General features: G+C 35.0%; 1 protein-coding gene and 1 long non-coding RNA gene across 2 annotated transcripts; one reads left to right on the forward strand and one right to left on the reverse strand.

The window, feature by feature from the left end:
• Positions 1-1,857: 1,857 nt before the first annotated feature.
• Positions 1,858-2,256, reverse strand: LOC145107002 (uncharacterized). The gene is made up of 3 exons (XR_013707695.1): positions 2,140-2,256; positions 1,973-2,050; positions 1,858-1,897 (listed from the first exon to the last, which is right to left on the reverse strand). It is a non-coding gene; the product is annotated as an uncharacterized LOC145107002 (long non-coding RNA).
• A 2,728-nt stretch (positions 2,257-4,984) lies between these two features.
• Positions 4,985-14,353, forward strand: LOC145159634 (disease resistance protein RML1A-like). Its single transcript, XM_079078653.1, has 7 exons — positions 4,985-5,564; positions 10,035-11,160; positions 11,269-11,592; positions 11,670-12,554; positions 12,681-13,281; positions 13,936-14,002; positions 14,174-14,353. The coding sequence occupies exons 1-6, from the start codon at positions 5,035-5,037 to the stop codon at positions 13,971-13,973; spliced, it is 3,504 nt and encodes a 1,167-aa protein (XP_078934779.1). The 5' UTR covers positions 4,985-5,034; the 3' UTR covers positions 13,974-14,002; positions 14,174-14,353.
• The last annotated feature ends 995 nt before the right edge of the window (positions 14,354-15,348 follow it).

The raw sequence follows: 15,348 nt of genomic DNA on the forward strand, positions 1-15,348 counted from the left end.
TTAGTTTATGGTCCATTTAGACCATAAACTCCTCTCAACTCAAATGGGTTTACGGTGGGTATTAGTTGTAAGTGGCTATTTCCAATACAATCTCAGTAATTCATGCATTATCACTTGTAAACCAAGCACATATCAAATCAATTTCCCTATTCCCATACAAGGAGTGTAAACCCCATTCTACACCTCACAAACTCATTTTCATTCAGTGAAAACTCCGTAAACTCTCTCAAACATTCAACCAAGTTCCAGAGGCCATTTCTTTACATCTCCTTCTAAGCTTCTGTAAGTTAATTCATACTTAGTAAATGCTTCATACATTTAGTCATTTTAAATCTTCTACTCACACATAAATTTATGTGTTCATAACCATATGATAGCAATAATCCTCAAGAGGTTCATCCCACACTCCAAGTGTTCTAGACTCTAGTTCCTCATCTCATCCCTTCAACTACACTATCTTCAAACCAAGGTGAGCTTCATACCCCCTTTTTGATGTCTTTCATAGTTTTGGGGGAGGATACAAGTCAAGGGTCTTGTGAAATCTTAGTATATTTGCTTGTTTATGCATGTATGTTATGATTCATATGATTAAAAGTTATGAACTCTATCTAATGGTTCAAGAACTCGAGATTTTTAATAAGTCTCAAGGTTTTGAACTATATATCACCAATTATATGTTAGAACACAAAAACTAGTATGTTTATGGATTATTGATCATAAAATGTTATGTCAAGAACCTTAAGGATTTGTTTCAAAAATGTGCTTAAACAACTTGTTGAAAACAATATTTTGAAAGTGGGTAAAATATGGAAATAATAATATTTTGGGGACCATTTTCGACCACATATATACACAAGGACCATTTTGGAAAATGGAATAAAATTGAAGAATTATTGAACATCTCAATTTTTAAAGGGCCAAAATGAAATTTTTGGACAAACAATGGCCTTTTTGAGTACTTTCATAAATATAAGTCTAAAATGAACATTTTAGAAGAAAATGGCCATTTTCGACAATTCACCTAGTTTTGAACCATTTATGACACCTTTTTGACAAATATGGGTCTTATTTGATAATTTATAAAAAGAATGGCCATTTTTGCCAATGCCGATAATTTTGGGTCATTTTTGATAAATATGATTCCAAGTGGATTATCCTTAATAAACGAAAACGATAAACCTAGTCACCTAGGACAAGTAATGTTATTTATTAAATAACGGATCTTATCAATTGCTCAAAAACCAGTTGGTATTCTAGTGAAGACGAGTCTCAAAAAGTACCTAAATATAAATATATTAGTGTACGTCTAAAGTCTTGTAAGGAGTTATAACCAGAGTCTCCTGTAGGAAGAGCGGAAATTTGTGTATAGATCTATACGGGGTTGACACCCCGCACCTTCGCTGTTCGCTACAGCTAAACCGGCTAGTCTAGGGTGACAAATGTATTTATTCGATTTGGGCGTCTGAGAAATGCCAAGACAGGTCTCCGTCATATTAGTATGGTTATAGCGACTCACTAGAATATGTTTAGAAATTTATGTAAGGTAAACCTCATAAATAAATTGGCACATTTTGTTGACTGCCCCTATGCATGGTAGTGATGGTCCGCATTTGTTGTGTTGACCGTCCACTCAACTTGCGTGGAATGTCCACAATCGCCTGTTGTAGTTGGAATTTATTTACTTATGTCTCTTTCGTGTAATTTGAAGAACAAATACAACATGTAAAAAAATGTAAGTTTGTTATCTCAATGTATGATGTTTGGATTTGCTATGTTTCATTTATATTCAATTGTTATGATAGTGCACAATGAAGTCACCCGCCTCCGTACGTTTCCGCCGTCTGGTCCGGGGGTGTGACACTCTTAACCTTGAAAACTGTTCATGCTCCCATGCTACCTGTATACAATTGGAAATGTTGATAATAATAAATTATAATAAAATTTAAAATTCTACTTCAAATTTTGAACTTACTCGGGAATTGGAAATGTTGATTTTCTTGTGCTTTAGCCCAACTTTGAGCCCTAGTTCTTGTGCTACATCAGATAAACCCTGTATTTACACACAAATGGGATTTAGAATATATGATTATATGCAATTCCAAAATCTACAATGATTCTTTAATCTTTTTTATCACTTACTTCAAAGATTTGTTTAACATATGCATTCTATGGAGGTTTAGAAACATGAACCCATAACCCATTTTCCCCTGACCCAAGGCTATTCAAGCAGATAGAATAATCAATACTTTCTCTCAAACGTTGTCAACCAGCCACAATCCACCATGCATCATCTTCTGGAACATTCATACATGTCATACAACCCATGAGCATCAATAATGCACATGATGGAGCATCATGAGCCATAGTGGCACATCATGAGCCATAGTGACGCATCATGATGCATAGGTGGCGCATCAAGAACACTAATGGCGCTTCATCCATCATGGTGGATCATCAAGGTGTATTCCTTGAGCATCTTCAACTTCATGGCATCCTTGGACAACCTTGATCATCATAGACGACTTCATAGCATACAACTCATCAAGGGATACCTGGCATATCAAGGAATCAAGTGCGCATCCTAGCATCAAGATGGCGCATCAGGCATGCGAATGCCGCATCTTGATCAGGGGATGGCGCACCCTCTCCTAGGTTAGCGTATCCTCCTTCAAAGTGGCATATCATGTCACTTGGTGGCATATCCTATCACTTGGTGGTATATCAAGTCAATTGGTGGCATATCAAGTCACTTGATGGCATATCAAATCACTTGGTGGTATATCAAGTCACTTCGTGGCATCTCCTGTTGCTTTGGCATATCCTGTCCTTTGTCTGGAGATCCATTTCTTTGTCTAGAGATCCATTCCCTTCTCAGATGATCCATTCATTTGTTACATGCTCCATGAATCTCAAGTGCTCTATTGACTTCCAAGTGCTCCATTAAACTCAAATGATCCATGTGAATGCTCTAAATGCTCAAGTCGCATTTAACACACACACACACACACACACACACACACACACATATATATATATATATATATATATATATATATATATATATATATATAACACCCAGCCAATCATGTATTTCCATTCTTAACACAAAGTATTAAATTATGACAAAAATAGTCCTTACGCCTTGCGTACTTGGGCCGTACGCAGGGTGTAAGCCTTTAATGTATGACGTGAGTGTTTATGAGTATGAAAGGCGTACTCAAGGGGTACGCAGGGCGTACTTGGCAAATATGCAAACCCTAAATCCGGAGTTTTGAGCCCTATTTAAGCAACTTAACCCTCATAAATCCCTTCCACCTTCAGCCTCCATCCTCCCAAACGACCCCTTGCAAACCCTAATTTTCATTTGAGAGTTTTTGAGCTTTTAGACTGTTTTGTGTCCATCTTTGAAGGAAGAAGATCATTGAGCTTCAAGCATTGTAGATCTGGGATTTTCATCTCTCAAACAATCTCCAGAAGGTATAAAGTTCTGAACTTGATGAGTGCTTCACTAGATCTTGTTAGTTCTTAAGTTTTATGCATTTTGGTCCCATAATTTTGGTCTAGTTGAGTATGAGCTACTCCGGACCTTATAAGTAGCCTTTTAAGATGTTTTGAGGTGCATGGAGTCATAAAAATGGAGTCATAAAAATGTTTTGAGATGGATTTTTAGATTAACTTAGGTCGGGTTTAAAAGCATTTGCATTGCGTTGCATTTTAAGATGTTGAAGTTTATTTTTTGTTTTTTTTTTGTTGATATTGAGTAACGCTACTTTTAATATGCTTCTTTCCCAACAAATGAAATTACTATTCTTTTAAAGGTTATTATTTTTAGGAGTTTGATTTTGGGTATGAATGCTGGCATTTTCCAATACCCTTAAGAGCTTACTTGTAAAATGTTCATTAGGTCTTCCAAGTCTAACCTATGTATTTTGACATTTATTTAGATTAAATGACTTAGTGAAGACTAGAGACATATTTAGCTTTGGATATTTAGGAGACTTTGAAAATTTATATCTAAATAAGTGCAAGTTGTTTATTTTAAACGATTATCTCTTGATTAATTTGTATCATGATTCCAAATAGCTCATACGAGGGTGTATCAAAACATGACAAACACATTAATATCGTATCAATTGTGTGTTGAACTTTGAATACAAACATGACGAAACATGGCATCTTACATTAGAAAAATGATGAAACATGACATCTTACATTAGAGAAAAACATGACATGATTACGGATTTGAATTTGAATTTCATCCGAATTTCATTTAGTGTATCTTTAGCGTGTTGTATTGTTCAATTGATACCCCTACGCCACACACCATGGAGTACGCTCATTTAAGATCACTTTTATAAAATTCAAGAAAATGACTGTATTCATTAAAAATAACATCACAAAAGTTGCCCATTCAATTTGTATTCTTTTTATGCATGATAGTCCAATAATATTATATTTAGCGTTTGATCCCTAAAAACAACCTATAGTTACATTTTAGCCTCCCGCTTCTCCAACTCCTACTACCCTACTTCTCCGTTGTTTTCCCCACCGAGAGCCCATCGTCGTCGTCCTCCGTTGTTCTGTTTTGGTGGCTTTATCGTTTGTTTTTTTATGATGTTTCAGGGTTTGCTTTTGATTTTGTTTAGGGTTTGGACGACGGTGATGGTAAACTGTGGTGGATACTGGTTGACGGAAACAAGTAGGCTAGTGTTGGCTTGTTCCTGGAGGAGACAATGGAATCAGATTGTTGGCTTGCTACAGAGATCCACGGACTAAAAACATACGAATTTTGACTGTTAAACTAAAAGATCTAGGGACTAAAAACACTGAAACAATGTTATAGGGATGAATAATGCTTAGAACGAAACTAGTGCACCTTTCCATAAAAAGTGGTAAATTGACGTATATATTTAGGAGAAGGTATGACTTTTATCAAAAGTAGTTGACTTTGAGTTCCTATATAAATCCCACTACTTACTCTTAACGTTATTGTAAGTCTACTCTCAAGTTGCTCATACTTTCCCATCACTCTTAATGGTTGTTCTTTCTGAATATATCGAAGTATCATCTTCTTCATCTTCTAAAGATCATAAATATGACGTATTTTTAAGTTTTCGGGGTGTTGATACTCGATATGGTTTCACTGATCATCTCCATAAGGCCCTCCTGGATGCCAACATCTCTACCTTTTTGGATGATGAAGAGATTGAAACCGGAGGAGATCTTAAACCAGAATTAGAGAGTGCGATTAAATCATCTAGGGCTTCTGTTATCGTGTTGTCAAAGAATTATGCTAATTCATCATGGTGTCTGGATGAATTGGTGTTGATACTTGAGCAACGAATGTCATCCAAGCAAATTGTTATCCCGATCTTCTATCATGTTGAGCCCACCCATGTCAGGAAGCAACAAAGTACCTTTGGACTTTCAATGGCTAAACACATACAGAAGATGGAGGCAGAGACAAATGCAAATAAAAGAAGTCATTTGGCTCAAAAGATTGATGGATGGATTCGAGCGCTTACTGAAGTTGCTAATTTGAAAGGGGAGAACGCAAATGGCAGGTAACCACTTTCTTGCCTATATTTCCATACTCCAATTTTGTTTGATTAACATAATGAAAAGTCAGTATTATATTTTCTCTAGCTATGTATTCCAATATGCTTCTTTGGTATCATCATATAGACATGAACTTGATGTGTTTAAACTGGATAAAGAGGATGCATAAAGTTAGATCCAAGTTTTCAATAATTTGATCTCATAAATTAGTTCATACAGATAGATTATGCTTCCTGATAACTTTTTGCAGTTACAATCAAATTTTGAAGAATTTGCTCTACATTTATTATTTGGCAAATTGCGGGATATAGCAACGTACTTGGCTTCTTTTTACCAATATGGAAATATACTTTGGGTTTTACCCATAATTGCAGCATAGTTTCTATTTTGTACTGATTATAGCATTTTTTTAACTGGATTACCCGTTGATGTTTTATAACTTTTTTGCATACGTGACATCTCATAAATGATGATGTGGCAATAAAATGCCAGATCAGCATTCAAACTTTACCAAGAAAATGAAAAGTAACGCATGAAATTTCTTTGTCATCTTCTCTTTAAAGCTATGCTTCTTAAATATCAGAAAATCACTTTTTTATATATTCAACTTGGAATTTGGATCAATATGCATCAAGTTGAATCAGATTTTTGTACTTTCTAATCTCAGAAACACATTTAAATTTCGATAATGATGCATAAGTAACTAATCATTTTAATAAGTTCTGACATGCTTTGAGTTAGAACCAAAATTCAATAATTCGCAATAGATCTATTGTTGTATTATTAACTAGGTGTAAAACCCGTATAATATACGGGTTGATTAAAAAAATTATATATTAAAGTATAAACAATAAATATTTTTTAAAATAAAATTTTGAAATAAGGAATGAAAAACATATTAATTGCAACTTATTATCACATTTATTACATTTAATACTTTATATATAAGTATAAGTATTACGTGATTTTAATTTTAAAAATTGAAAAAATCTAAAATTGACATGTGGATATTATTTTATTTTAAAAATATCACAAAATGACAAATGTCAAAACTTATGAGAGATTGACATGTGGCAAAATTGATCTTCATTTATTATAGTATATTTTGGACAAATCTTCATGATTTCCCAGAATATAAAGTTTAGTCCCTAACTTTTTTCAATCTCATGGAATGTCCCTGTGGTTTCAATTTCTATCGTGGTTGGTCTCTCACATATATAAAAAAACTTTTATACCCTTTTTATTATATATATATATATATATATATATATATATATATATATATATATATATATATATATATATTTACTTTCAATTTATTTTACAAAAAAAATAATAGCCTGCCTTTACCTCACCCTACCCTACCCCACCCCATCTCACTCTTCTTTGATAAGCCCCATGAAATTCTAGTTATTGTGGGCAGCTTCTTCCAAAATGTTGTATGGAGGGCAGTTTGGTCTTTATTTATTTGGAGTTAGTGGTGGGACATGGTAGTGGGGATATCACTTTGCCAAGCTGTTATTCCCTTTTTTCATTTTGTTTAGTAGTAGTATAAATATAGTAGTTAGTAGTATGAGTGAGGTGGCTAAAAATTGAATTGTAAGAGAACTCTTGTTCTTCTTTTGGAGAGTCCATTCCTCTCGAATGAATGAGATCATCTATCACTCTCACACAAAACTCATAGGAGCCCTCACTTTCACCCTCCTACAGATAACTCTCACCTCCGGCCACCACCACCACCACCATGATTATCCATGTCGGCGACTCTCACCTCCAGCCACCACCACCATTCCTACAATTTCAGTTTCCCCGTTGATCACCACCACAATCGGTATCAATTCTGCCACAAACAAAAATTATGCAATGGATGCCTAAACCCAGAAATTAAACCCCATAAATCATGAATTGATTAAACCCCTAAATCATAAATGAATCGATCTTTAAACATAAATCATGCAGGAAATCAAAACCCCATAAATCATGAAGAAAATGAAAATCAAACCACTTTATGTGGGTGTTTGGGATTACTTTTTAACCTTAAAAGTCCTTTTTGTAAAAGAACTTTTTGCAAAAGAAGTTTTTTAAGATGTGTTTGGATTAGCTTTTGAGGAGCAAAAGCCCAAAGTTGTTTTTAAAAAGTGTTTGGTTTAACTTTTACATGTAAAGTAACTAAAAGTCACGTTTTCGTGACTTTTAAAAACCCTTTTTTTTTCTATACAAAAAGTCATTTTCAAAATAACTTTTCTATTAACCAAACACCTTTTGACTTTTTTTTTTTACTTTTTGAAAAAGATAAAAGTCAAAAGTCATTCTAAAAGGAATACCAAACACCCCCTAAAACAAACCTGAACATGAAATTCTTCTGGAATGAACTTAATCAAGAAATCGAGCCGGAGGACAACGACTAGGGTTTCAGTGGGTGGTTATTGAAGAAGAAAGAGGAAGGAATGGTGGGTTTGTGATGGTTTCCGGTAGGAGAATACGGGAAGAGGAGGGTGTTTGAGACGACGCCAGGGGAAGAGGAGGTAGTGGTTAGTTTCTCCGGTGACCAGAAGCAAGAAGCATGTGGTAGATTGTTGGTCTCACCAGAGAGAGAAAGAAGAAGAGGAGGGGCGGCACCAGTCACGCCGGACAACCATAATAGAAATTCTTTTTAAAGAAAAATATAAAAGAAATTAAAAATGGTATAAAAGTCTTTTTATATAGGTGAGGGACAACCATAATAGAATTTGAAACCATAAGGACCTTCCTTAAGACTGAAAAATATTACGAGCTAAACTTGATACCTTGTGAAACCACATGGACCATTTATGAAGGTTTGTCTTAATTTAATTCATATAGATATATTAATTATTGACAAATCTGCAAAATTGGTCTCTATGGTATTCAAAAAACTTTGGATAGGGTCCAAAAAGTTTCTCATTTGCATAGAAGGTCCAAAATCAAGGTTTTTCTGTATTTTTGGTCCAAAAAAACTTAAAATGACGGTTATACCCTTTTACTTTATTTTTTATATTTTTTTAATTTTTCAAATACTATTTTAATTTAGAAATAAATAGAAAAGGAAATAACTCTCTCTCTCTCTCTCTCTCTCTCTCTCTCGTTTCTACACCATCGGCGACAAAAAGGGGAACCGACAACCCTCCTCCACCCCTCCATCCTGTCGATCGGAAACAACCAAACACCCCTGAGGATCGTCGCTTCCCTCGGCTGCTACTTCAGTGTTTCTTTCCCCTTATCCCTCGTGTTTTGCCAATGGAACAGAAGGCGAACAACCAAGGAGGCCACCGGAGCAGCCCCCTCGCTGTAACAGTCACCCAGCAGCGTAAGCCGCCTTCATTTTATTCTTTCATTTTGGGGATGGACCAAACCTCCACCGAACCACCCCTGTTCTGCTTCCGTTCTTCCTTCTCCCTTCGATCCAGTCGGTTCCCTTTCCCCCTTGATTTGTGGCCGCCGACGACGAGCGAAGAGCCTAGGGGAGCTCGTCGGAGATCGACTCCTTCTCGCGATCTATTTGACCAATAGATCACTACTTTGACTGCTTCTATTCGTGTTCCTTCTTTCCTCTCCCGATTAGTGAAGACGAAGAGTAAACCCACAAAGGGTCGTTGGTCTTGACGGACCCCCTTGCCCCTCCTTGCGATTTCCCATCTGCACCTCAGCTCCCGTCAATTTGCCTTTCGTTCGTCTGTTCTTTGTCCAATATGATGGAGACGATAATTATTCAAGGTCAAAGTGGGTTTGGCTTTTTGGGGAAGATGAAGTTATAAGAATACGTATTGTAAAAGTCTCAAAGCAGTGGGGGGGGGGGGGGGAGGGAGAGAGAGAGAGAGAATTATTTCCTTTTCTATTTATTTTTAAATTAAAATAGTATTTTAAAAATTAAAGAAAAATATAAAAAAGAAAGTAAAGGGTATAACCGTCATTTTATGTTTTTTTGGACCAAAAACACAGAAAAACTTCGATTTTGGACCTTCTATGCAAGTGGAAAACATTTTGGACCCTATCCAATGTTTTTTGAATACCACAAGGATGAATTTTGCAGTTTTGTCTTAATTATTTGATAATTCTAATAACCTTTTATTTAATCAAATTTTGAATGGCTTGCTATGCACTTATTGTAATATCATACTATTTTTGAATCATAGCTTTTCTTATACTATCATATGTATTTTACATTCATGCAAAACCACAACGATATATAAGTTCAACAGACTTGTAGAAACATAAATGAAATATAGTTAGTGAAATCTTGTATTACATTGGTGGCTCTAGTATTATCATACATACAAATTATGACCCATGCATTATATGCTTACATGGTTAGAATTGCAAATATAATATATTTTTGATGTGAAAAAATTAGATAAACATAGCTTAATATGCTATAAATTTTACTTGGGTGTTTGGGTAAATTAAATCTCTGAATCTGGTTTGTTAGTCTTGTGGTTCTTATTAAATTGAAGTTTCAGGCGAGAGACTGAGTTGATTGAAGAAATTGTTAAGGAGATCTATCGTAGATTATGTGTACCCTCAAGGAGACCTCTGCCACAACTTTTTGGGGTGGACTCTTCTATCAAGTTTGTCACTTCATGGTTAAGAGATGCATCCTCACAAACGACAGAGGTTCTCACTATTTTAGGTATGGGTGGGATTGGGAAGACGTCTTTAGCCAAATATGTCTATGGGTTACATTCTCATGAATTCGACACAAGCAGCTTTATTGAAGATATTAGTAGGAGATGTAAAAAATTTAATAGGTTGCTTGATTTACAAAAACAACTCTACCATGACATTTCAAAAATAAGTTTGATTCAAGTTCATGATGTTTCCATATACACCTCAAAGATAGAGAATGCAGTAGCCCAAAAAAAGGTGTTTATAGTTCTTGATGATGTAGATAGTCTTGACCAGTTGGACGCATTACTCGGAAGCAAAGGTTTTCATCTTGGAAGCAAAATCATTATAACAACAAAAGACGCGTGGGTGACAGAGAGTTGTGCACTATTCAAAACAAATGTTAAACCAAGACATGCAAAGCACTTGCTGCAAGTCTTATCTGAGACTGAATCAGAAAAACTTTTGTGTTTTCATGCATTCATGTGCAACGAACCTAAGGCAGGTTATGAAGAGGTGTTAGAAAAGCTTGTGAAGTATTGTGAAGGACATCCATTGGCTCTTGAAGTTTTGGGCAAGTCACTACATAATCGAGATGTAGCTTATTGGGAAGGGTGCATAGAAGGGCTAAAGAAAGAAATCGGTTCCCATATAAGTAATGTCTTGAGAATGAGCTTTGACTCTTTGCCATCCAAAAATGATCAAGACTTGTTTAAGCATATTGCATGTTTTTTTGTTGGGATGGATAAAGATATTACTGAAACAATATTAAGGGCATGTCGTATGAACACAAGATCTGGGATCCCAAATCTCATCGATAGATGCCTTCTTAGTATCGGATGGAATAATGAATTCAAGATGCATCAATTGCTTCAAGAGACAGGAAGATTCATAGTACATCAAGAATCGCCTGACAAGCCATGGAAGCGAAGTCGGTTATGGTGTCATGAGGAGTCATTCAAAGTGTTGAAACAAAAAAAGGTAAGAGGCCATGTATGCATGTTTAAAGTATTTTTTATTTTTTAAAGTATTTTTAAGATGCCATGTTTAGCATTTTAACATTTGTTTTGGCATTTTGTTTTTTCTTAGGGTAAGGAAAATCTTCTAGGCCTTGCCCTTGACATGCGAATGCTTGAGAAAGAGAAGTTGCGTGCATCGTTTGTGCTGAAAACAGATGCATTGAGTAACATGGATAATTTGAGGCTACTACAACTCAATTATCTGAACATTAGTGGGTCTTATGAGAATTTTCCAGAAGAATTGAGATGGTTGTGCATGCATGGGTTCCCTTTAAAGTTAATGACTTTAGACTACCCGATGGAGAATCTGGTTGTTCTCGACATGTCATATAGCAATATTCAATCATTTTTCATTTATGATAGTAATCCACACCGAGTTGAGAAGAGCCAAAAGGTAACTTATCACTATTTATTATTATTCATTGTTGAGTTGATAAAATTCATTAATATTACAACTTGTCCCCATTTCAGCGGTGCTTAAAAGACAAAAGGTTGCTTGGATCATTAAAGATTCTTAATTTAAGTTTCTGTGAAGAGCTTTGTAGTGTAGGTGGCTTTGAGGAACTCCCCGCACTTGAGAGGTTAATAGTTACAAATTGCATTGGTTTGGTTGAGCTTTGTGAATCAATTGAGGCATGTGTTGAACTCTTCCTCATTGATCTTAGCTACTGCAACAAGCTTGAAAAACTTCCAACAACCATAAACATGTTAAAGAAGGTTACAACACTATTGCTAGAGGGTTGTAATCTCGGTGAATCTCAAACGGAGATTATGGATATGGATTCACGAGAAATTGTCAAGGCTAAAACCTCTTCCTCGGCCGTTTTGGATGCTATACCAAGTGATTTGAAATTCTTTGCGGCTTCTTTACCAAGCTCTTTAGTAAGGTTGTCACTTGCAAATAATAAATTTTCCACCGAATCCTTTCCCAAGGACTTTAGTTACCTATCTATGTTAAAGGAATTATATTTAGATTGCAATCCTATCGTTTCCCTGCCCAATTGTGTGAGAAGTCTTCCTAGGCTTGAGATGCTTAGTATGAAAAACTGTAAGATGTTAACATCAGTTGAGCATCCTCCACATACATTAAAAGAGATGGACCTCGATTTTATTTCTAAAACTTTGCTAAGAAAACTTGTATTTGATCCAAAAATGTTCCCACTCAAGTTGTGGATACTTTCAGATGAATTAGCACTTTCGTCGATTGAAATTCAAGGCATGTTCAAAATACAACCAATGGTTGGTGTTGAGGAAAAGGTATTACATAGTTTGGGCTGGACTAATCTTGAACTCCCTAACAAAAGTCCTGTGAGAACGTATTATCGGGGTAGAGGATCAGAGGAATCTGAAATCCAGGTTTGGATCTTGTTAACTATCCATCTTAGAGTGACTGTGTGTGTGTGTATATATATATATATATATATATATATATATATATATATATATATTATGGTGACTAATTTAGGTGGTTGTATTTGGCAGATGTATTATGAATTTGGCATATTCAGCACAATTTATGGGGGGAAAGAGATGCCAAATTTGATTAGTTGTAGAAGCAAGGGGCCATCAGTATCATTTACCATCCCATCATCTCCTAACAGCCTTAGAGGATTGAACTGCTGCTATGTCTACACGTTTCCATTTCCATATGATCAGTTCATACTCTTGCCAATGATCACAATTAGTAATATAACGAAGAACTGCACCTGGATATACAATCATTATGTTTACAGAGTCAATGTAGGTGAAGAGTGTGTAATATTGTTAAGCCATTGGATGTTTGGGATGAATGAAATGGAAGGTGGAGATCAGGTTACAATTACTACTGTAACAGAAGAAGTAGAACAACTTACAGTGGAGTGTGGGGTGAGTTTTGTGTTTGATGATGGAAAGATGGATGGAGAAGAAGAGGATGTGTTAAGTTATTACAAGTCGTGGAATCATATCATTGGTGGAGATCTCTCTGCTTTTCAAGCAACAACAGGAGAATACTACCTGAGCAGCAGGCGACATCTATGGCATGGCACTGGGGTGGTTCCATTTTATCGTGATGTCATCCAAAAAGACAGTCCCATATATAAAGGTAGATATTATATGTTCTTATTAAATATTATTTTTCTTTCTATTATGTATTACTTTTTATCGAGTATAGTAGTATCTGTAACTTAGAAAATCATACAGCCAACATTGTTTACTTGTCTTCTTACATAACAATTAACAACATCCATAAGCTGTTCAAACAACAATTTCATCCACTACCAATATATATGCTACAACTAGGGTTGTCCATGGATCCGAGTTAAATTGGATCAAGTACTAGACTGATTTGAACTATGATCCAACTAGATGCACAATGATGGAACATGACCCACTAACTAATGGATGCCCCATGACCTAGCTTCTTTAGATAGATGGATCATGATCCATTTATATTAAAGAGATTGATCATAACCTAATTATTTTTAATATATGGATAATGACCAAAGTCTACCTTTTTATTATTGATTTATTGAACTCCAACAAAATATGAGTTTCTTTTTGTAAAATTTGAAAATAAAAACTCTATGTTTAACCAGACCGATCTGTCATAATGGATCTATTGGTTGGTTCAGATAATCAAGTTTTTTTATATATTGGATCACATATATGTCTGATGGGATCTAGATCAAGACCTAGGGATGTATGTGAATAATAGTTAATGTATTAATAATTTTTATCTGTTTTCATCAATCATCAGAAAAGAAAGGTTGCTTTAGAGCTTTATCGCCAAGATAGTTCAACATATTTGGTCACACACATGTGAGGTATACTTTTTGACACCTAGACCTTTCTATATACTTCATACTTGGTCACATGCTTTGAATCATCAAAGTTAATTGGTCTTGAAGTAATTTTTCTTTTTTATAGAATTTTGTATTATATCCCCATTTAGTTATATAACTTTTACAATTTTCTTACTGTCACTCTCTTCTCAGGGTATGTGAAATCTTCAGGGTCTCGTCCTTCACATGAAAATGTTTGAGAAATAAACGCTAAACATGGCCGCTTGAATCGAAAATAAATGCATTGTGTAATATGGGTAACCTAAAACTCAATCATGTCCAACTGATCAATAAGTTCTATAATAATTTTGCAAAAGAATTTGAATGGTTGTTTATGCATTGATTCCCTTTAGACTATATACCTGGTTGTGTAAGCATGTTTGTTTGCTCTTGTTAGCTCTTTTCGCAACTTCAAAACTCTTGATATGTGTTACAGGAACCCCCAAAAAAGTTTGGTAGACCCAAAAGATAAGATCTTTAAAGCTTCTACTTCAACCTTTTCTTCTTCTATGTTGAGTTAAGGCAACTCGTTGACATCTTGTAGTGCTTGTATATAACATGCTTCTTTTAATTTATCTATATTTCAAAAGTCGAATTGGTCATGCTGAAAAAGCATAAACGTTGCTTATATCATTGAAGAATTTTAAATCTTAAGTGTTCTGCAATTGATGATCATATTATGGAAAAGGATGCGTGGGATAATGGCACCAATTTTGTCCAATCCATAAATATCATGCTAGCACCTTTAGAACATGATTTACCACGAATGTCTCATGAAATAGATGGTGGTTGTCGAGACCAACAAATAAATAATCATATATTCTACACATTTTATAGTGTATAGTGGTAAAGGGATCGAATCCATGGATATTAGCTCAATTTGTTAATCTATAAAATCTATTCGCAAAAGTGTTTTTGTAACGACAATTAAATAAAAATAGGGGTTTTTAGTTAGTTAGGTAGTGTTTGTTTTTTGTCTGCAGATCTGCGTGGCCTCTTCTGTCTGCGCCGCGCAGACCACGCGCAGACATTAGCTTTCGCAGACTGTTTGTTTTTTTGAAGACTGCAGACTTAAAAATGTCTTCGCGCCCTCTTCTTGGCACAGATGTGGACCAGAGTCTTCAGACATCTTCTAGCCTAAAAAAACATATATATCTTTACTTTTTTTAAGTTTTTTTTTAATTTATATTTTTTCCAACTTTATTAATGATAAACAATTTGAAAAAAAAATTACAAAACTTAAAAAAAAACGTTCGACGATACAAACATGATATTTTTAACAAATTTATAAATAAAGATTTATTACAATAATAGTCGTTGTAGTTGTT

This window comes from Lactuca virosa, chromosome 1, assembly GCF_052849685.1.
Source record: "Lactuca virosa cultivar CGN04683 chromosome 1, Lactuca_virosa_CGN04683_v6, whole genome shotgun sequence".
Taxonomy (NCBI): Eukaryota; Viridiplantae; Streptophyta; class Magnoliopsida; order Asterales; family Asteraceae; genus Lactuca; species Lactuca virosa.